The following is a 22,992-nucleotide window of genomic DNA, read 5'->3' on the forward strand; positions in this document are numbered from 1 at the left end:
TGAAGGCCCAACAAGCCAATCCAAAGAAAGTTGGCTCAAAGGGCAGGTGACCTAAAAAGATTGTTTTAAACTGGGTGAACCAAGGCGCCCAGTGGGAGTAAATACGGACCGTTTTAAACTTTAATAGTCTCCCCATAAGACAAGCCACCGCATTATATAGTTACGCAAGGCTCTGTTAATTGATAGAATCAAAAGTGCAAAAAAACAAGACTTTCATAAAGTGTAATGTCATAGGAAACCTTACAGGTGTTTTCTTACACAAAGTTTTAAAAATATATTCCTGCAGCGAATCACGTTTGAGAGTCGAAGCCTCCGAGGCGCCACTCAAAGCTTCTTATGATCCCCGAATCATAGCAAACGCTTCCCAGCTCAGTCAAAAGATAGAGACCTGCGTTTTATACAACATCCTACGAGTGTTCGCAGTGAACAAACATGCAGATCCAGTCCCAATATTCAAACACGAGTTTGTTCTCATGAATAGACTCAAGCAGCTGTAAAAAGTCATTTTTAATAAATGATAAACAGTGTTTGGTGTTAGTGAGAGCAAACTGATTCCATCTTATTGCAGTTTATCACCGTCTGGATGCATCAAGGCTACGTTGAAGATTACGGCTGACTGCCAGTGGCTGCAGACCTGGTCCTTGTTTTCTAAGCACCATTGCAAATAGTTGCAGTCTCCAACCACCAACCCCTAAAGACGAGGTGTCAAACATAAGGTCCGGGGCCAGAATCAGTGACTGTAACTAAATTTCTGTAACTTTTCCTACTGATACCGCTCTCCCCCAACCACCACCACCACAGCCATTCACACTACACCAAAGTAATTAAGTAACAAATAAACGTTAAAAGACAGAAAAGCTCCTGTTTCTTACAGTGGAGTCTGTGCAGTGAGCTGATGCTTCATTAATTTACCACAGCAGCATTTCTTTATAATGTAGATAAACAAAGACCCACAGTTGAAACTGCATTTTGTTTTCTTATATTAAGATATTGCAGAGATACTAAATGTGTAGTTAAAGACAGACAGAAGACAGTCCACTTAAAGTGGATCAAAGCGAGCTGCACGTGTCTCACCACTTAAATGAGTTTGACATCGCTGTGATAGTGCGGATGTAGCGTTACGCAGTGATGCTGTAGGACTACATGTGCAAAATCTTTCTGGAAGCCACAAACATAAACTCATTAACAGTTGTGCAATTACTGCAAAGCTCCTTCCTAAACCAGTGGTGAGAGATTCCTAACTTAACGACAGCACGTGTGGAGTCACCAGCAGCTGAACACCTGCTGCTTCTCTCACCCCAACCGGTCGCAGCAGATGGCCCCGCCCCTTCCTCAGCCTGGTTCTGTCGGAGGTTTCTTCCTGTTAAAAGAGAGTTTTTCCTTCCCACTGTCGCCAAAGTGCTTGCTCATAGGTGGTCATATGATTGTTGGGTTTTTCTCTGTATGTATTATTCTAGGGTCTTACAGTATAAAGCGCCTTGAGGCGACTGTTGTTGTGATTTGGTGCTGTATAAATAAAACTGAATTGAACTCTGATAAAGTTTGTTAAAGGTTAAAAAACAAATTAGACTTTTGCTACACATGCATGCAGCTCCGTACTCAGCATGCTAATTCATGTTGTGGACACAGTAAGCTAAGAACAGGTTTAAAAATACACTTAAATACATAAGTACTAGAATAAATATGCACTGACAGATACTGCCGCTACACAAAAGGAAGAAGCTTATAGTTCTTAAACAGATGAGGTGTCCTTTCTGTATAGTATCACAATATAACTGAACTTCAAGAGCAGCATACAGCGGGAGAAGATTGCTCCTGGCAGGCACAATTCAGGGCCAAAAAAGGACCCTTCTTCCTCCGAGGGGCTCAATTGGTTTGATATCCCAGGTTCAAAATTCTCAAAAGTCTCTCTCTCTCTCTCTCTTTTTTGCCCCGTCTTCTTTGAAATATGGTCCATGACATGAAATAGAAACGCATTAGAAGTCCTCACAAGAATTCCTGAGAAACGACACGCTCCCAGGGGCGAATATTCACACTGAGGCTTCATAACATACGAGGCGACCCTGGAGCAAAAAGGTCTGGTGCAAGGTTAGCTTCAGGCTACCGAGGGTCCACAGGGCAAAGACAGACGCAGAATAATGCCAGCTCCCTCTGAGCGCTTGGCAGGAAGACATCAAAACACAAACAGACTTCCCTCATTACAAAACAGACGAGGCAGAGTCGGTCAGACGTGTCAGAGCGAGCGCAGAGAGGGCACCTGATCCCCGAGCCCTCTCTGGTCACGACCCTGCGATCAAGAGTCTGCTGGAAGCTGGAAGGTCGGCGTTGTTTCAGTAATGACCGAGAATAAATCAGATCCTGAAGGGGAGAAAGCTGAGGTCAAAGGCGTGGGTAAAATAATTCCAGAGATCAACTGTAGAAGAGCAGAATGAGAAAGGCTTCTCTTTGTATGGAGCTGTCCTTTCAAAAATCTCCAATTAAATTCCTTCTTCCTGTCTGTCTGACATGAGGATGAATGTTTTAATGGCGATTTTTCTCTTTCAGAGCCCCAAATGCAGCTCCTGGACTTCGATCATCAAAACAGGTGAACGCATAAAAGAGGTCGATGCTAAAATTGTTCTGCAATTTGACCTCGGAGTGAAATAATCTGCCCTCTGGTTTAAGATCGGCCTGTCAAGCACACAATAAAGATGCTGAAATAAGAGGAAACTGAGGGTATTTGGAACAAACTTTTTGCTCTTCAAGCAAGAAGTTTTAGTGAAGATTAAAACTGAAGTTGGTGTGTTTGGAAGATGTAAGAGCAGAGACCAGCTCCAACATGGCGTCCATAGACCGTGGAACCTCAGTGAAATTCAATAACTTGTAGAAATGACAGGCGATGCTATTGCAGAGTCATGAACGCAGCTGCAAAACACACAGATTAGTGACCGGCACTCAGCTTAAACTGAGTATGTCTGGATCACCTTCACCTCCAAATTACCACGAGGAGCCTGAGTCATTTTAACTCAGACTCTTTAATTCTGTGACTAGACAATGTCATTAAAATCAGGAACATCCTGTCCATGCAGCTTTTACTTCTGTGCTGAACTTTGGTCATTCTTGTCTCGGATGTTTGGACTGTCTAACTGCATCAGTGCAAAGTCCAACAAAGCTGTGAATTGTTGGAACATTTTAAAAACCGATGATTGTGTGCTTGCTTCCTGAACCCTGGAGGCTACAGAGCGACAAATGGAAGAACATGATGAGCTTTATTTACTTTGCTCCTTCCACCTTTGAGACCCCAAATGAAATGACATTAGAGTTGTTGGGCTACATTGGTCTCTAGTGATTGGTTGGGGAAAATTGAATTCCCCTTCCACTTAAACGTTGCTAGAATCAACATAGCGTCAGACTGACATCGGACTTGTAATTCCTTATTTTCTGTTTGCCCTTGAAGTTTGAAAATCCTTTATTAGACACAGAAGGTTTCCCATGTTAGCGTCTCTTCATCAGCTCCTTGTTAAAATCAGAATTGAATCTGAACTCACATCTTCACATACAGATGAACAATCGGGCCTCACCACATCTTGAAGGCCTCATAGCACCCACAGTGTATACGACTGTTGTGTGTCGTTAACCTTTGTGTGCTCCCACAGTTTTTACTCTGTGTGGTTTGTTGTTTGCGCTCTCTTCACCTGCCGCAGCTAAACATGACTGACCCAGCCTTAGGCTGGATCTCCTGCAGGTCCCACCCTGGTTAAGGGAGTTCCTCCTCCTACTGTGGCCAAGTCTTGCTCAAGGTTGGGTTTATATATTTGGGGATGCAGTGGCCCAGGAGGTAGAGCAGGTTATCTACTAATTGCAAGGCTGGCGGTTTGATCCGTGGTTGATCCAATCTGTATGTCAACGTATCCTTGGGCAAGATACTGAACCCTGAGCTGTTCCCAATGTGTTCATCAGAGGGTAGATATTAGACAGAAAGCACTGAGATGCAGAAAACAGTGCTTGGATGAATGGGTGAATAACAGATGCGCTATAAATCTCTCCGGGTGCTCAAGCAGAGCAGAAACAAACTATATAAGAACCAGTTTAGTTCGGTTTGACCTAACTGTCATCTTGAGATGGGCCAAATCACATCTCAGGGCCAACTTAAATGTGTTTTTCTCTGATTTACATTAAAATCACTGCACAAAACCCAACACAGTATGAGAAATGCACGGGTCTACTTTGTATGTCCTCACAAAGCTTCAGCACAACTTAGCAGTGCAGTACTGTATATGGTTCTGCTCTGCAGACAGACTCAGGGGCTTCAGTATGGTTTCTACTTTCAGTTGCAAAATCATCTGGAAAGAGAGAAAAACTGTCTGCAAAGGGCTTATTTATCCCCTCTATTACCTCCATCCAGACAGCATAAATAATATAAAATGACATCGACTGCTAGAGAGAAATACTGAAAGAAAAACATTCGATTTTTAGGAGCCTTTTAAAATGTTTTCTTTGAGACATTAAGGAAAATGTAATTGAGACAAATGGGGCAAAGGTGTGGAGTTCGGATGTTCACTGAGGTGCGCATGCGTTGCACAGAGATATTCTGTGTTTTGCAGCTCTACAGAGAATCCAGAGCACCAGACTTTGGCCTGAAACGGTCTGTTCAGCCACAACAATAAGAAACGAGGATTTTACTCTCTGTAAATCAACTATAAGAATCACACCACTGAAAAATTCATTTTCCTCCATCTCCCTGGAGTCCTTGAATTAATATTTGATGCCGTTCTATTTTACTCTCTCAGTGTGAGTGTTACATTATACAGTTAAGCTGTGAAAGTGTTATGAGTTTGGCATTGTTTTCATCCATCTGCCAACTGAAACGCTTCCTCTGATCCCACTTTTAACACATCCTCTGTGGACGAGTTTCTGGAGTGACCACAGTGTGCAGATGTTGTCCCGTTAGCCGTGATGTGGCATCGTTTAAAACAGCCCAGAGAGATTTTTTTCATCTTAAATTTAAAACTGTGTAAACAGAAATTCAAATATTAAAATATTCTCTTTCACACTTTTCACTCCTCTCCTCAGAAACCTGTGAACTTGCACTCATCTGTGTGAAGTCCCGAGTCCTGACACTGAATCTTCTGAAAGTTCATTTCAAAGCACCAAACTTAAAGAAGTTCGCAGCTGTCGGGTCTTAAAAGTTAAGCCATCGCTGAAGCGTCTTAAACTGCATTCTTTCTTATGTCCAGCAGGAGGCCGAAGGTTATTTTGGCAAAAGAACATTTGCTGATCAGTCATTCAGAAATTTATTTCTTTGATTAATTTTGAATTTGTGATGATTCACCTTTTAAGATTTGAACTCCATTAACAGTTTTACTTCTAGCCTCTAACAGCCACTGCTCCATTTCATGACCATTTCCTGCTAATAATAAAATATAAGAAAATTTAATATTTTTTAAACATATTACTGGAAGTTTTAAACTAATTTAAATGAACAATAAATAAAGTGTTTATATTTATTTTAGTGCTGTCAGCGTTAATCTCGTTAAAATGACGTTAACGCCATAACCACATTAACAAGGAAAATCTCCATTAGCGAGTTAGCGTGGATCGCCCCGTTCAGCCACGCGCAAACTCGCTAGCGGAGATTTGCCGCATTATGCCGGTTATGGCGTTAACATAATTCATAAGTTTTTTAATTCCAGACTTTAAACCAACCATGGTGGATCGTGTACTGATGTACAGTTCACCAAAAGCTTTCTGCGGTACTCCTTCCTCCTGTTTTTCCTTCGTTTTTTAGTCGCAATAACAACTGTCACTACCCGATCCGTACCGGAAACCCGATCGGTACCCCGCATGCGCGAAAGGTGTCTACTTCCGGTCGAAGCATTTTACGATAGTTACAGGTCAGAGTATCTGTTAAGATGTTAAGAATAATAAGTACCTCTTAAAATGTTTCCGATAATGAAAAATTTAATATAATGTAGACAAAAACAAAAAAATAAAACGATAGTGACGGATCAGGACTCCCCGATCCGTACTGCGCATGTGCAGGGGTTTTCTTCTTCTTCTGTTCGTTTAATGGCAGTTTACACCCCAGTGTTCGAGGATACTGCCACTTGCTGACCGAGCGAATGTAAACTGAATTAGCGTCATTACAAACGTGTGTTAAATTTGATTTATTGATAGTCGAGTGTGTTTATGCTTGTCTGTGTGGAGAGGATTGATTGGAATAGTGATGATGATGTCCGCTATCACTGTCAATTGCCAGTAAACACGTCATCTGGCTGCTGAATCTTCACGTGACATATTACAAAGTCTGTATTATTAATTCTGTAATTAGGCGCCATTCTTCTTATTTTACGGCGCTGTTGTTCAATTGGGGAACGCTCTGTGTTGAGGAGAAAAGCATAAATTTCTTTGTATACGGATTATCCATAGTTTAAATGTCCCGGTAGTCGAAAAGGAGGCAGAGCTGTTGAGAAATGCTAGGAGCTAACTGGGCGCTAACAGTATCATTCAAATATATTGAACGTCGCAATGCTGGCAAAGAGAGGAAGTGACGTAAGATTTGCGCATGCGGGGTACCGATCGGGTTTCCGGTACGGATCGGGTAGCGAAAACAACAACAATAAAAAACCCCCAAAGAAGAAAAGTTTCTTTCTTTTGCTACTTTTTTTTTTTACGAACAGCTTGCCTCACTTACTAAATAGCACCACCTTGTGGCAGAGGCTGTGCAGTCCACATCCAAACATGGAACAAGAAAAAAAAAAAAAGGATAATTGATGTTAACATTAGCTGATCGTTGACCATTTGTATGTGATCAAATTGATTAATTACAACATTAATGGTGAGGTACTTTATATCTAACAGAATGATTTCCAAAACATTCAACATGCAGAGACCTGAGTATCACAACATCAGTTGTCCTCTTACCAAATTCTGCAAACATTCCTTGCATCTTTTTGCATAAACTAGAGTAGCATTAAAGCAAAAATAAACCAAGCACTTGTATTTCAGCCCGGTTTATTTCTCATGAAAAAGACTGTTATAGTTTGAAGGATTGTGCTAAATTTGAACAGAACAGCGATGGGTGAGGAAATGAGCACAAGACCCCGGCAGCTTTCCAGAAAAATGATCTAAAATCACTGAAACAATATTAAGTCTCATAACTCAAAGTGTATTTAAATGGTAATTTTTTAAATGTGCTTGCAGTCATAATTGTTTCAATGAACACTTCATTTCTTAAAATAAAAATATTAAACCCTTGAGAAAAAAACGTGTGTTTAAAACGCTTAAACAATGCGAATGTCTTTTCTCTGGGTAAAGCTGGGAGGTTTCCTCTAAATTTGTCTTCAGCGAATCGTCTGTACAAATGCAACATGCTTCCATTTGGCCAAATCTGAACTGATGATTTTTAGCAGCGAGATGGCTCACTGTCACCTCCGACTGCTGGAGAAGATGAAGTCAGTGCAGTGAAAGCTTTCATATGAGATCGCACACAAGAAAGAAAAGAGAAAAATCGTTTGCTTTCATGATGCTTTTCTGTGATCACACCACCATCCTTGATTTGCCTCTGCAAAAATATGAAAAAGGCTGAGAACTATAATGTGGAGTGGTAATTACTCAGTGGGCGCATCAAAGCGGACCAAGTGCTGATAACGCGCCTCAAACAGGGCAAAGACTATTGCAATTACCTTTCCCTCCACTCACCTTTCTTTTCTTCCTCTCCTCTGCTCTCCTCTTCCCCCTACAGTCTAGCCTGCACTATCATCAGGGCCTGAATACGCTGGAATTGGCACAGGCTTCAGAGAGTCAATGGGACATAATTGAGGGTAATGAAAGGAGTTTAATTATAATTCCAACAGACAGGAAAAGAAAGAAAAAAAACATTGGGTAACGTTGTGATTTTTGCAAGGCCTTTGGATCATTTTGGCAAGCTCTCATTACACCGAAGGCAGTGCGAGGTGTTTGTGTGTGTTTACATGTGGGGATGAAAGAAAGAAAAGCACAAAAATATTCTTAAAATTCACAAAAATAACAGAAATTTATCTGCCTCCCAAACACAGAGGGATTACGAGAGCTTAACGCAGACGAATTATTTTATGTTTATTTGGTTCAGAAACACATTTTACCTTCAACTCTGACGGCTCAGCTTCAATTCCCAACTCAGTCCAATTAGTTTTTTACATAAAGGTCTGTAATCACGCTCACTGTGTCGGCCTGCCAGACGGCACACGTCTTACAAAAAATCACTGCTGGGGTCTCAAAACAACATTCTCAAACAACTTATTTGCATGGGCAAATACATTGGGGAGGATACGCAATGCTCATATTGAACACCTCCCCAAAATAGTCACTGCAAACATTTACATTCGCCCCTCTGGTAACTTAAGACTGATTAACTTTTTGGCAGGGCCATCGTGCTGCAACACTGACAAGCAAGTCAGCTCTTCTTCCCACCCAGCATTAATGCCACGGCATCCTGAAGTGTGATCTTATTTATATAGCGCCAATTTACCATAACAGTTACTGCTTTATATTGCAGTGTAAAGACCCTACGATATTAGAAAGAAACCGCACCTCCGATGAGCAAGCACTGGGCGACAGTGGGAAGGAAAAACTCCTTTTAACAGGAAGAAACCTCCAGCAGAGTGGGACCATCTGCTGTGACCGGATGAGGGTGAGGGGCAGGAAGACAGGACAAAAGACAAACTATAGGAGTGAGAGCCAGAGATGAATAAGGTGCATAAACACGTAGTGAGTGAAGAAGAAACACTCACTGCATCATGGGATGTCCTCCAGCAGCCTGGGCCTCTTACAACCTAACTAAGGGCGGATTCAGGGTTATGTGACCCAACCCGAGTTATATGCTTCAAATTTAAATTAAGCCCCAAGATCGAAAATGACAAACATGCCTTTGTGACTGAAATATCAAATCTAAGGTCAGATTTAGTGTCCAGCAGTAGGACAAAAGTTCTAACTGGCCAAAGATACTGACAAAGTTAGAAAAATCGACATGAAAAAACCTGACATGATGCATCTCAAGGGGGTTTTTGCTCTAATTACAGTTTAAAATAGAAGGCCACTGAAGGAGAGCGCATCCTCTGCAGAGGCCACTGGCCTCTCTCTCTTTGCTGAAAGTGATCTACGTCCACACCAATTCTCCTTGTCCATCCACTTTCTCCACGCCTGGTTTCATTACGTGAGCCTCGGTAGTTTTAACACAAAAACAGAGACACTTCGCTGAAAACAAACAGCTCTGTCGTGTCCTGATCTGTTGCCCGAGCAAGCATTGCTTTGATCGCACCTCATAAGCACAGCTCATTGTCAAAACGCTTTTCACATTGACTGATTCTGTCCAATGCCAGCACTCTGGTCAGAGCAGGTTTCAACTGGAATCCAGTCAAAGCAATGAGGGGTGATCAGATTTAAAGGAATGGGCCTGTAAAAATCACCCATACCCATTTTATTTGGTCACATATCCCCTTTTAGTTCGTTTTTCTGGGCATGTCTAGACAGCTGCTATTTTTAAGATCACCAGAAGTCACATCCTGATCACTTGAAGAGTCCACAGTTTCTAAGCCTGTAGGCAGTGGGTCAGGAGAGAGTGAAACCAGGACAATGCTTCTCTTCTTTTCCTTGACATTCAAGGGGTTGAATTCGTCCCTCAGGGTTAGACTGTCAAAGTGCAGTAGCATCAAAACTATCTGAACTGTGGTGCATGCCAGCGTGTGGCAGCACACAGCACACAATCTTCCCACGCCACCTGGACCACTCACCAGAGTTTCTTAAAAGCAAAGTTGAACAATAACCACTGTGAGACGCTTCAGGACATCCAGCACTGACAGCAGAACACGGACATGGACGAATGGCAATAATCCTGGGAAATTGGGAATAATCGGTTAATGCCCACATTTCAATCTCAGATGAAAAACAACGTGTCGCGCTTTAATATTTTGGACCATTTTGTTCAGGGACATCCTCGCCTTTACAGACACACACAGAGGAAGACATGAAGAAATCTGTAGGTAAAGGAGGAATGGACTGGACATGGGTAACAAAGATTACAGATGCAAAAATATAAGAACTGCCAACTGAATCATGAACATAGATCTACCTTGACTGCAACAGAGCTTGGCATAGTGGTCTGCCTGAACTGTGTCCAGGAAGATGCCTCAAGACATGACAGTTTAGGTACTGCGACCCTGATAAGGACAAACGGAAGACAATGGATGGATGGATGAAGCTGTATAATAGCAGAAAAACATGGCTGTGGATCAATGGGTCAGAGGAACTACGTAAGCTGCTGTGGATTGCAAAGCAGCCTGCAGATGCAATGGGATGCCAAAACAGACGAGTCAGATGTGGAGGAGGTCATCAGCTCTGTCATGTCAAGTGGTTTGGCAGTAAGATCAGCTGTAGCCAGCTACAGTAGCCGATCTACCTGGACCACCTGGATGTTTTTGACATTAAGCTCAATTTTAAAGAACCAAAGACCGAAATCTACCAATTTAATCAAAATTGTACAAAAGCAGAAAAACATGACTGACAACAGCAGTGATAACAGTTAAAATAATCTGTATTATTCTAGAAAAGTTGGAATATTCCTGCATTCGTAAATATATATAATAACCTCATCCTGTATTTATCAGCACAGTCGACCGCTCTGCACTTTCTCAGCTCTGAGGTAAAAACCAGTCGGCACACTCACTCCACATGAGCGAGCAGTGCTTATTTTGGAGCTGCAGTTTGACTCGAGGAGGGTCCGAGCAGCTCACGAGGAGATATGCTGTGGGAATATCAGCTGACCCAGTGACTTACAAACCTCTGCTCCAGCCTGCCTCTGCTGGCCTTCAGGCTTTTTATTTAGCTCACATCGACCGGACACGCCGACGTTTCACAGTCAAGCAACACATTCATAAACGACTCTGAACACATGCGATCCAAACTATGTGCTCAGAGTTTTGCAGTTTATACTTCTGTTTCATTTTTTTCTTACTTTGACCTCACTTTGATCTCCAGCATGCCACACGTGTTTGTTTACATCGACTCTCAAGCTCAGAATGATACTTTACCTTGATGTAGTGCAGTTTCACTACACTATAAAACTGAACCCTGATGCAGTAAAACTGAAAGGAATTCTGACACAGACATGACAAACAATTAGACCACACTGTAGGTAGAAACCACAGTTCAGTTACATGTTTTAGTACGTAATAATAATTAAAACACTCAACATTTCTCCTGAATGTGGGGAAAAAATCCTGGGGAAGATTATAAGCAGCCATTACAGCTTGAAAAATGTCGTTGATATACAACAAACGTAACCGACGACGAAAGTCGATGACCGTTCCAGCTCCTTTTCCCACAAAGCAAAAAGCTGCTAAAATGAGCAAAAACAATCCACATAAAGGATTTAGGTCAGGTCTGACCCATCCTATCATTACATTCCCTCTGTTTGTGTTCTCATTTACTGTCCGTCAGCTGGGAGCCTGCCACCGTGTCTGACTAGACTATAAATAGTAGAAGGCACTGATGGCGGCGTCATGGATTTCCAATGACCTCAGTTGGCCCAATTAAAGTTACACACAGGGGATAATTATGTATTTTATTGGTGGGGAGGAACGATGGGCCTGGTAATGACATGTGGCAGCTTTATAAGCCTCCGCGGTGCCTTCATACGTCAATGGGACAACAGAACCGACAGCAGCTCGTCTACAGCTGCTGTTTCAGCCGTCTGTTAGAAGAGCGCACTCACATGCAAAGTTAATAATGCATACTGTAACTGTGTCACACACTGCTCTCCAACTGTTTGTACTAGTCAAAGACCAAGCCATTGCACGTCCTTCCTATTCATGAACTAAAGAGAAAACAGAGAAAGGGACCGAGTGGGTGTAAGCAAGAAAAACGTGTCCAGTTGGATCTGAATACCAGAAATATATTCAGTCCCAGTGAAGGCCACACTCGGAAATGAGAATCTACTTTATTAGAGGTATTTTTGTCAGATCCTTTTTAGATATATATGTCTACTTCTCTACATAATTTTATGTTTGCTATAACACTTATAAATCATATCTTTTGTTAACATCACTGGTCTATTTAAGTCAACAGAAACGACACTATGTTTTCTACGAGTCTTAACCTGTTCTCAAAGTGATATTTCACAATAAATGCATTTATATTTCAAGCAAGTCATCAGACAAATACGTCTGTCTAAGGGCAACATGACATCATAGATGCAACAGCAGCGTTGACGGGGATGGAGGAGGTGGAAAGAAAAGATACCTCCTCCATCCCGACCTCCTCTCTAAAAGATTGTTGCAGTGCTACATACAACATGTTATTTCCACTCCTGCCTTTAGATGACAACAATCAATATTCGCAGTTCAAACTCCATCTTTAAGATCCCACAACAGCCAAATAAACAGAAGCAGTGACAGCGAATATATCTCTGCCTGATCTATCCAGGACTCCAATATTTTTTGAGCACGGACCGTGTTAATGACAAAATAAACTCGAAGCGAAAAAAGAAAATATACTGTAAGAAGTGAAATTCAGGTATCGCAGCTACACTGAAAATCTTCACACGTTTTTTTTAGAAATTAGACAAATGCAGCGAAGCTCAAAGACAAGATTAAGAAACACAGGAGTAAAACAATAAGAGACACGAAGCGCAGTTCGGTCTAACACACCTACATTCAGAACCTTTGAGAATAACAGAAATCTTTCAGGAGCTGAAAGAGCTGACTGCGTCTGCCGAGGCAGCCGATGCCAAGGTGTTTGATTATCCCCGTCGCCTTGAGCGGCCTCGTCGAGCAGCTGTGGAGATAAACGGAGTAATTGACAAATTGCGGGTGCTCTCTCTCTGCCACCGCTCCCGACTGCTTTTTAGTGTTGTTGCCACGGTGGACTGAGCTGCTGAGAAAGCTCGAGTTTCATTCAGATTTCCTTCGTTTTTCCTGCCGCGTCTGTCTCAAGAGGGCATAACCTGGAAGTACGAAGGGCTCTTTGAACTGTGTTGAGTAAAAGAAGTGTTAGAAGAAGCAGCTAATGAAGCTGGAATTCAAACTCAGGCATAACTGCACACCAACAGCAGCACTGATCATTTCAGTTTGTAACCTCCTGCAGAAATATTAATGAAATTATCTGATAAAGACTGTCAGTGAGGTTTGTGCTTATTTTTTGGTGAGTGAAACTACGTATTCGAGCAGCACTCCACCAAAAGCAATCACAACAGCAGCTGTAGCGCTGTGTCAAGCCTTCGTCTCTTTATATTCTGTTTCCAAGGAGCCAGACATTCCCGTCATTTTTAAAGTAGCCTTGATTAATGGCTCTCCAGGCTTACTGAGGGTTTTCACAGTCTTTCTCTGGACATTGGCTGCTTTTACATTCACCTTCAGTCCGATCCATCAGAGGAATGCTTCTTTGAGCTATTTAAGCATAAAAACACATGTAGCTCAACAGGTGAACCAGTGTTGTGTCTACACATAACAGACAACTTGAGGCACTTTTGCAAAAACACGTAATCTGTTCCCATTTCTTTAGTTGAAAGAACAATAAATATCAAAACTAACATCATCAATGAATATTTGACATGCAGTTTTCCTAATTGGGCTTCCATCAAGTCAGCAAAGTGGCACAGAAAAGAAGATCAGACACCAACTCGGGAGGAATAGAAAGACAAACGCAACAACATTGTCATCCCCTATGTAACCGGTGTATCGGAAAAACTCAGGAGAGTTTTCTCCAAGTACGACATCACAGTGTACTTCAGACCCAGCAAGGACAAGACTCAGCAGTTCATCTGCATCTAAAGGACAAAGATCACTCTTTCGAGGACGCCAATGTTCACATTTTGGACAGAGAGGACAGATGGTTTGAAAGAGGAGTGAAAGAAGCATCTGTGTCCACTGTGAGCGACCATCTTTGAACAGAGGCGGGGTTTACGACACCAACTGTCTGCCATCTATAATCCAGTTTTGAGTTCCCTCCCCAGACGCCTTAACGCCCACTCACATCCTGGGCCATCTGACCTCAGGAAATCACATGATAGGGTGGGGTGGACCTACACCCGTCTTCACACCTTGGCTCGTGTGATTAGGTAGAAGATCATTAGGAGGTCCATTGTCCCTCTTGGGGGACACTCCCACAGGGCTTAAATCTGGGACTCTCCACCATTTGACCCTAGAACTGAAGAAGCTTCTCAGATTACAGGTGAAACGTCTTCAAGCAACTTAAAGAAGTCCAGACGCTTTTCTTTCCAAGCTCCTTAGACTACGATGACCTGGATGACTGAGAACCTTCACAGACATCAAAACGAACAGTTTGACAGGCACTAAACAGAACGTTTGCACCAAAATAGGGACTCTCCAAGAGCATGAGCTCAGCACAAACTCAGCATATCTAAGCACAGTGTGTAGTGTTCTTAACTGGTGTAGTATATTTGATCATTAATTATTTTTTTGTTTTTGGGACGTCTGCATGCATCATGCATCGTCATTCTCCTCCCTGAAATTTTTAAGCAAATGCAAAAAAACTGGCAGATGTAGCCAATATGATAGAAATCAAAAATAATATGCAAACACTCCATTTTTTTAAATGGAATTTTATGGCAATTATTTCATGATTCAGGCTTTAAATTGTCAAAAAAAAAAAAAAAAAAAAAAAAGCTGCTGAACATGACAAGTGGAGGAATTCAAATCAGTTTATTTATACAGCCACAAATCACATCAACAGTTTCCCCAAGGTGCTTTATATTGTAACCTGAGAGATGGATCTGATCCTTCAGTTTGTCCACCTACTGTTCACTGAAGCTTCATCAGAAATGGCCTAAGTCAAGGGTGGCTGTCAATACGACATTTTCAGGAAGGGAAACGGGGAGAAAAAGTTCATACATCTAAGAAAGCACCTGACTGACAACGATCCCAAACACGCTGCCAATGCAGTGAAAGCAAACCTGGACCGAAAAACACCCAGAGCCTGATCCTCAACATTACTGAAGCAGAGTGGGATCATCCTGACAGACAACAAAAAGGGAGAAACAGCCAAGGAAGAGCTTTGAATGTCTTTCAAAAAGCCTGGAGAACGATTCCTGAAGACTACTTATAGAAATCCAGAGAAGCTGCCACACATACGAGCAGACCATATATTAACTTTCAAACTTGTTACAATTATACAAACTCTTTTTTTTGCCTTGTTTCCATCCATTTCTCATTTAGCAGTATATAAAGAAATGATTTGAGACTTTTGTCCTGTTTTGTACCTTTGAGGCTTGGAAATGCATCAAAAACCAGTCCAGAAACCAACGGGTGAAGTCAAGGTGGCTACATCCATCTTTTAAATACAGTCTGGTTATGCCACCAAATGTGAGACATTGAAATAAATATTGCAACAAAAGCTACACCTTTCTATTAAACAACTCACAGCGCTACCTGTCCTTCCTCTCCTCTGTGCCGTCCGTCACCAGCCTCCGTCTGTGCCTCCCTCCATCAAGAGGAGCACTTTGCAGAGACCGGTGACAGTAATAAAGTCTGACTCAGTGAGGCTGGAAAGGATGTAAATGAATGTAGATGAGGATGAAGAGTAATTGCTCACACAGAGTGCTGTGAAAGGTGTGTGTCAGAGAGAGTGAACCCTTTGGAGCTCTTAACTGGAAATGGGTGGCCCAGTCAAAGAGGAGAGACTTCAAATATCTGTTTCTCTATTAATGTTGCTGAATGGATGGAGCAGACGGGCGAGCGTCGGTGAATGATGGCAGATGCAAAAATAATGGGGAATGATGTCACAGAGGAAGCAGCAGAGAGAAAGAGAACGTTTTTAAGTAACAGGGAGGGAAGGAAGAAATTAAAGAAGGCGGCTATTATCTCACTAAATATTACATTTTTTGTATTACTGTTCATCTCATTCAGGAACGTACACTCATTCTGTTGGATAAGTGTGGAAAACTGATGTAAACACGCCAAAAAAAGTCTATAAAATGGTGCACACAACACCTACAAAAACTTCTGTATGGCAGACTACCTGACCTCAGTTTGGCCAGTCTCCTTCTCAAAGCGTACCAAATGGCTGCTTTGGCGTTTTCAGTGCATCCCTGGAAAGGTCTGCTTTGACCACATATTCCCTGCACTTTGAGATTTTACCACAGACATCAAACAAACATCAACTTCTGCAACCTGACTTTCATAACGAGGCGCCTTCATCAATGACTTAGACCACATTACAGTTTTCCGTGGAAGGCTCCACCATGCCCATTCCTGATCAACACCTCTGGATCTCTTAGCGATTGTATTACATGCCAATTTATCCTCCCCTTGCAATAATTCCTGAAAAGCCAAGAATCTTTTGCCCACATAAAGACAATATTCACTCAGCATGGCCCTAGAGTCTAGATCAGGGATCTTGAACTCCAGGCCTCGAGGGCCAGTGTCCTGCAGCTGATTTAAATGGCTAAATGACCTCCTCAACATGTCTTGAAGTTCTCCAGAGGCCTGGTAATGAACTAATCACCAAGGGTGAGATCTAAAACCTGCAGGACACCGGCCCTCGAGGCCTGGAGTTCGAGACCCCTGGTCTAGATGGTTCATACAACTCTATCCTAAGCCATCTCCGGTGATCAGCACAACCCTAGCCTCAAACCCTAAAACCCACGACCCCATCAGATCAAGAGAGTGAGAGAAGAGAGTGAATGCAGTTAAATGTATGTTCTGGAAAACCATCCTCAGCTCCAGGGGAAAAGCACGACCTCGCAGGTTTCATTCACTGTCACCATAAATCAAAATCCCATTTTTGCAGCGCTGAAAACACAGTTTCACCCTCAGCTCATTAACGACCCTCAGGCGGGGCATCCATGTCAAACAGAGTCTCTGTTTAAGTCAAAGCTCCAGTCTTGTGACATGACCTTATGAGAAAGGGCCGTCAACATTAAGCTTAAATCTGCCACTTCCTGCAGGCAGACTCCGGGATGATCCTCTCTGTTGGAGCGTTAATTGTATGCAGATGCTTTGTTTATGCTTGTATTCATGATGTTGTCTGTGAGCTAATTTTGTCTTCACCATCCTCCGTTACACCCCTCTGCTCTCACAGGAAATCATTTGTCGCAGCGGCGTCACTCGGAGGCCGACTGGCCGTGGCAGTCAGAACAACTCTGTCACTTCTTATCTCCCGTCATAAGCACAAAACTCATTTGTCTAAAGCACTAACATGTCAGCCTCCCCCCCCCCCCCAAGAGTCCTGTTGATGAATATGAGCTCCCCAACACATCACTCTCTTACCTAGCTTGAATTTCTCTCTCTGGAAAAAAACAAACAAACAATCCTCCTCATCCTTTTTGCTAGTTGTCATCTTACTCCTGGCATACACGACTACAACCAGCAGAGATCTGAGCCTTGCTCTTCTCACTATCGACTGCTTATGATGCTAATATAAGCATTACATTACTCTGCTTTGCATTTATTGTATGTCAGTTTGACACATTACATCAGCTTGGATACAAACGCATGTGTGTGTCTCAGTGTGTTTCTCTGTGTGTGAAAGAAAGTAGTATATCTTAGCTAAAGCAGTTACTACTAAGATAACCCCTAAAAAGGCCACAATAAAAGTCCTAAGAATCTCAAGTTAAAGCTTTTTACCTTCCCAAAAGTGAGTCCACCAACAAACAGCAGTTTTAACTCCTTATTAACAACATCGCAACAAGAGCCGCACCTATAAAACAAAAGGCCACGCACTCACGCACATCAGCCATTTTCCCACTTTAGATCCTAACCGAGTATTCAAGGCTTTTGAAGGCGGCCACTCACCCATCACTCGGAGCCGGTCTGCGCCCACCACCACCTCCTGCTCATCGGCGGAGAACAGGAGCTTCCCAGAGGTGGATTTCACTTCAAACATCTTGCCTCGTGCTTTAAATCCACTGGATCCTGAACCGAAGGAGAAGAGAAGAGAGAGGAGACATCAAAGAGGAGGGACTGGAGCTGATTTCTTACCGAATTACCCGAGAACATGAAAAAAGCACCCTGGTGGAAGATGTGGGACTTATGACCAAACCTGTAATATTGATTTTGTTGTGATTCATGAGACTACTGAGAAAATGTCCAACAAACCGATCCGGTCTTTAAGTCTGACGTCATTAGCTGTGCCTGGGCCCAAACTCAGCTGCAGGCCCCAAAGTCAAATGAACACTGCGGCATCACAGAGAGTTAAAAACTGTCTAAATTCTTTCATCTTTAATAAAATGTTACATCTCTACCAGGTGTAACATCTAAGTTTAACATCTAGGCATCCATGAAAACAGAATTTATTACATTTAACAGAGTTAGAAGTTAGCAGGAAGTTAGCTCGCTAGCTTCCATCTAAACATGACATAGCATGTTCTGACTGAGGGATTTCTGAAAAAATTAAGACGTACAGCTTTGCTATCACTTCCAACATAAATGAAGACAGAAAATTAAACAGCGGTGGCTTTTGTTGGTTTACTGAAGTTGGGCTAGCTGGTATATAATGATGCTACATGATCGCTAGCAACACAGCTATGTTAGCATAGCATAAACACAGTGAAGCTGGAGGATGAACGCTGACTTTTTTCCATTCAATAAAAGTTAATGTGAGGGTTCCCGATGGTTAGGGACAAATGCAATCGCATGGCAGGATGCTGTAAACGGACCAAACTTCAGTCAGGAGAACAACTGAGATCATACGAGGTTAGTCATTTATATACTGCTGCTGGGCTGTAGTTACATCGTAAGGTTTTAAAAACTAAGCTTTAAAATGAACAGTGATAATAAAAACCGAGAGAGGCCGACAGTGATCACTGACTGTTTTTAGGGGCTTATTGAGATTAAATAGAACAAGATACAAAGCATTAATATATGTTAAGAACATACATACATAATATATGTTAAGAACACAACAGCCTTAATAAACAGTCATTTTTTATCACTTAAAGACCGGATTAACTGTGTGTTCTGATCAAATGTAACCAGAGTCAAAGGAGGGATAGACATCCCCTTTGCTAAAGAGGCCACAGGTGTGATGTCATATTTAATCGCAGTGCCTTGTGATATTGTTGTTTGGTCACCAATGCCTAATCCCATTAGTGGAATTGCTGATCATTAATTCATATTGAGCAGACGAGTAAATGCCAATGTCAAGTGGCTTTGAAGGACAGGAAGAATGAAAATAAGGCAACAGTCACATATCAACTAAATGTCACTGTCTTTTCCTTTTATTTGGAATTTTGTTGCTATTCCTAGTTTATAAATTAGAAACAAACCGTTCTGATCTAATTAGAAAGCATGAATTATTCAGCCTAAGCCAGTTTAAGATATTACATAGAACAGAATAAACAAGGAAACATCTCGAGTCTAGTTGTGATCAAACGTTTAGAATTCCAACCATCCAGTTGTGACCTGTTGGTGGAAGCAATCCTCTCTGCAACACGGTTGTGCAAACCAGACATATTTCACTGAACGTGTGCCGGAAAGATCCTCATGCGCCAGCTGACAAAACTCTGACTGGTGTCACAACAAACAAGAAAATGTAGACAACTCCACCCAATCCCAAATTGCTTTGTCTCACGCGGTGGTAGAAGACACCCAACGCAGAGGCTGACTGATTGATACGCGCACAATTGATTCTGTCACTCTCCATCTGGGGTGTGGAGTTCCTCCCCGTACACCAACGCCGCTTAGTCATCAACGCATCCGAGCAGACTTCATCTTCCTCCTCTTCAGACTCGGGAGGCAAATGTCAGCTTGCTTTTTAATGTGAGAGACGCCTCCCGAGCATGTTTACGCCGAGTGATTTCACCAAAAACTGTCAACTCGATCAACGTGACAGGTGGCGAATGAAGAGATGTAAAGAAGAAAGCACAATCACAGAGTAATGGAGGAGAAACTGAGACCTCTTCTGGCATACTTAAAAGGATCAGAGGAGAAATAAAATCACGACGTGTAAATGCTTAATTATAAATAAGGCAATGACTTCTGATAGCAGGAGCAGCTGCTTCAAACATGAGAGTCTGGATTAGAAACGGTTCTCAGAAAGAAATTTGGGAGTTGCAAAATATTTCACATGCTGTAGAAGAACATATGCTAAACAAATGTTCCCTTCACATTCTTGAATCTTTGCAATATGGAATAATTTTAGCTTATCAGACCTCAAAAATTCACTGTGATGGAGAAGTGATCAAACTACTTGACTTTGAAATATCTCCTGTGAATATTTTAAAAGCTATAAGAAGTTATTTGTTGGGTAATGGAGCTTACACTAAAGCCTGTAGTATGAAGCAGGATTAGGTCGCAGTCATATGGGCCTAAAGACCTCCAGCTGGTGACCCCCAGGCAACTTCCAGTTGCTGGGGAAAAAGGTCTACTCCCTGACTGACTGGTGATTGGTTGCTGAAGGTTGCACAGATGGAACCAGAAACCTCCTTCTGATTGCTTTGGTCGTTACCAGACTGCTGTGGCTGCAGTTTGGATGGAAGACGCCGAATTGTCTGCAAACAATTTTTCTTTATACGTGAACGGTCTCCATTTACAGTTTTAAAGTTTCACTTAGTGAGTCGTTATTAATAGCAGACGAGCTAGCGTCTTTATTGCAACCAATGTGAGACTGTGGCAATCTAAACCTGACCAAAGCAGTCAAAAAGAGGTACGCACAGAGGGTTAACAAGGAGTGTGGTAACTCTGTGGTAACTTATGCTGAAGAGCCAACCTTCGCTGGAGTAGATTATCTTCTGAGTATTAGATTCGAGGTACAAAACCGATCGGTTCTCTGATCAGCACCTTTTCTGGAGGATTTCTCAAACCTTGCTGAGCTTTTGCTGCAGCAGCTGCTCTGCTGTACAAGCTGTGTTTTGGGTTCAATCTGCATATTTTACAAAGATAGTGCAAACTGTAATTTTACAAAAATAAAGCTTTGCTGCAAGTACAACTGTCCATGTTTGTGACATAATTTCCTCTAGGGATCAATAAAGAATTCTGATTCTGATTGGTTAGATCCACCAACACTGCCATTCTCGTGTGAACATGCTGACAGCTAGACTGTGAAACTCTGTGTTGACTTAACAACTTGGTAATCACCATCATGTGACCATTTAGTCCAGTTGGCTATATTTTTGTTATCTGGTTTCACTTTCACTGACATGAGCAGAGTATGTCAAACTTGTCCTTGTGATGGGCTGACGACCTGTCCAGCATATAGCACACCTAACCCTATCACGGCCCGGATGGACTCCAACCCCTTTGTCATCCTGAATTGGATAGCAATAGAGAAACTGAATGGACGGAGGTTTTGAAAGAATTGGTCCAATTCTTAAATGAGCCTCATTGCGTGGCTGCTATCTTTGCCATATCTCTCTTCTAAGACAAGTTTTAATCCCAAACAGCTTTCTGGCAAAATGAAGGTCAAGTAATAGAAGACAAAAAGGCGTCACCAGTTCCTGTAACATAGTTCATGAATAAACCTGAGGGGAAGAATCAAAGGAACTCAGATCTACTCCAGTTTAACCGCTGCCTGTGAATCTTTGCAGATTCTAATGAAAACAATGAAAATCAGCGTTTCTCCGGCCGAGTCTTACCTGTGACGAGCTGTGTGAGCAGCTTGTTGTTGTTGTTGACGATATTGACGGACACATTTCTGGATGACTGCAGGAACAGTGGGCGGCCCTGCGGAGAGATCGACCAGGTAACTCATTTAAAGCAAGGTGCAACTGTCATCAAGCTGCTAATGCTTATGCTTCTTCCTGCTCCTTTTTGAACATGGACGTTATTTGGAGTTGTGGTTGCTCGTTTTCCTTTTGTTTGCTTTGTTCATTTGTCTCTTTTAATTCTATTTTTTTTTATACTTTTTCAACATGTTCAAAATAAAGATTCAATCAATCAATCAATCAATGCTTATTTAATCATGTGAAGTCCAAGTTTTTATCGATGAGGACAAGTAACCCAAACCCTGTTTAAAAAACTAGTTTTATCTGTTTCAGTTAGAATCTTTATTTTTCGTCCTCTGATTGCTGAGACTCTGGGATATTTTTCAAAAGCCAAACATCGTACATTTTAATATATTTATGTGTCCAAATTTACGATAAGGGTTACTTATCACCGACAGCGACTTAGACTAAGGTATAAACACGAGTCGGGGACTGAAAAAAAATTAAAAGGAGTACAAAAAAAGAATGGGCCACAACCACTGCTTCATCTTCAACCTTTTATAAGATTTACTTCGCTTCTTCACATCACCTAATTGCCTTGAATTTTTTGGGCTTTCAGCAAAGAAATTGGGTGCAGTTGATTTATAACTCAATACAAAATAAGTGGTGATTGCACGCGAATCCAGATTACCTTCGCTTCATAATAGTTGAAAATTTTAAATGATTAAAATCCAATATCTAATGTTGATGGTACAATTTTATACTGTACTGTGATATAAGAATGCAATATCTAAGGATGATGTTACAACTGAACCACTAACCAGCATTTAGCTGAAAGCACTCCCACTGCATGGCCATCGACTCTCTCACGCTTGCATTGCGTTTGATTTTGTTGCCTTATGTCTTTGCTGTGCTGGTCTTATATGGCCTCAGTCAGCTGCTAGATAATGAAAGTACAAATGCATCCACACACACATAGAGATGGCCACAAAGGTGTGACTTCAGACACACACACCGCCATAACTGTCCGCACTCAGCCTCCTGCTCCGTTTGATAACTTCCATTTCCCAGAGTGCCCTGCATTAATCTGTAATGCTGATCACGTTGGACACTCTGCGCTTTCTGTGCCCGACTAATCTTCATGCCTCAGTCAACTTCTTAATTAGAGATAACGGCCTGACCATTGTGCTGCGCTCGTAGCCGAGGAGGGGATATGCCTTGTGTGTATATTACAGATAACATTATGGCTCTTGCCAAACTTATTGAAGTTCCCACAGTAAATACATCCAATATATGATACACAAGTAGGAACTTATTACAATAACAATGAGGTGTGCACTGAATGTAAAACTAATAAGTTGGAGAACAGTTGACACTTT

At 42.0% G+C, this 22,992-nt stretch overlaps 1 protein-coding gene across 6 annotated transcripts in view; it reads right to left on the reverse strand.

Annotated features, from left to right (window-relative positions):
- The window catches only part of sgcd (sarcoglycan, delta (dystrophin-associated glycoprotein)), a 350,931-nt gene that overhangs the window by 74,472 nt on the left and 253,467 nt on the right, over positions 1 to 22,992 (reverse strand). For all 6 annotated transcript variants that reach the window (XR_014279371.1, XM_082549730.1, XM_082549729.1 and 3 more), the window contains 2 exons: positions 21,545 to 21,632; positions 17,766 to 17,885 (listed from right to left, as the gene is read on the reverse strand). Coding sequence is in view for 5 of the 6 variants with exons in the window: in XM_082549730.1 (XP_082405856.1) it covers positions 17,766 to 17,885; positions 21,545 to 21,632 (208 nt within the window). In the remaining variant the exon portion in view is untranslated. The remainder of the gene's footprint in view (positions 1 to 17,765; positions 17,886 to 21,544; positions 21,633 to 22,992) is intronic.

The sequence above is a fragment of the Aulonocara stuartgranti genome (genome assembly GCF_965226115.1).
Source record: "Aulonocara stuartgranti genome assembly, chromosome: 10".
Classification (NCBI taxonomy): Eukaryota; Metazoa; Chordata; class Actinopteri; order Cichliformes; family Cichlidae; genus Aulonocara; species Aulonocara stuartgranti.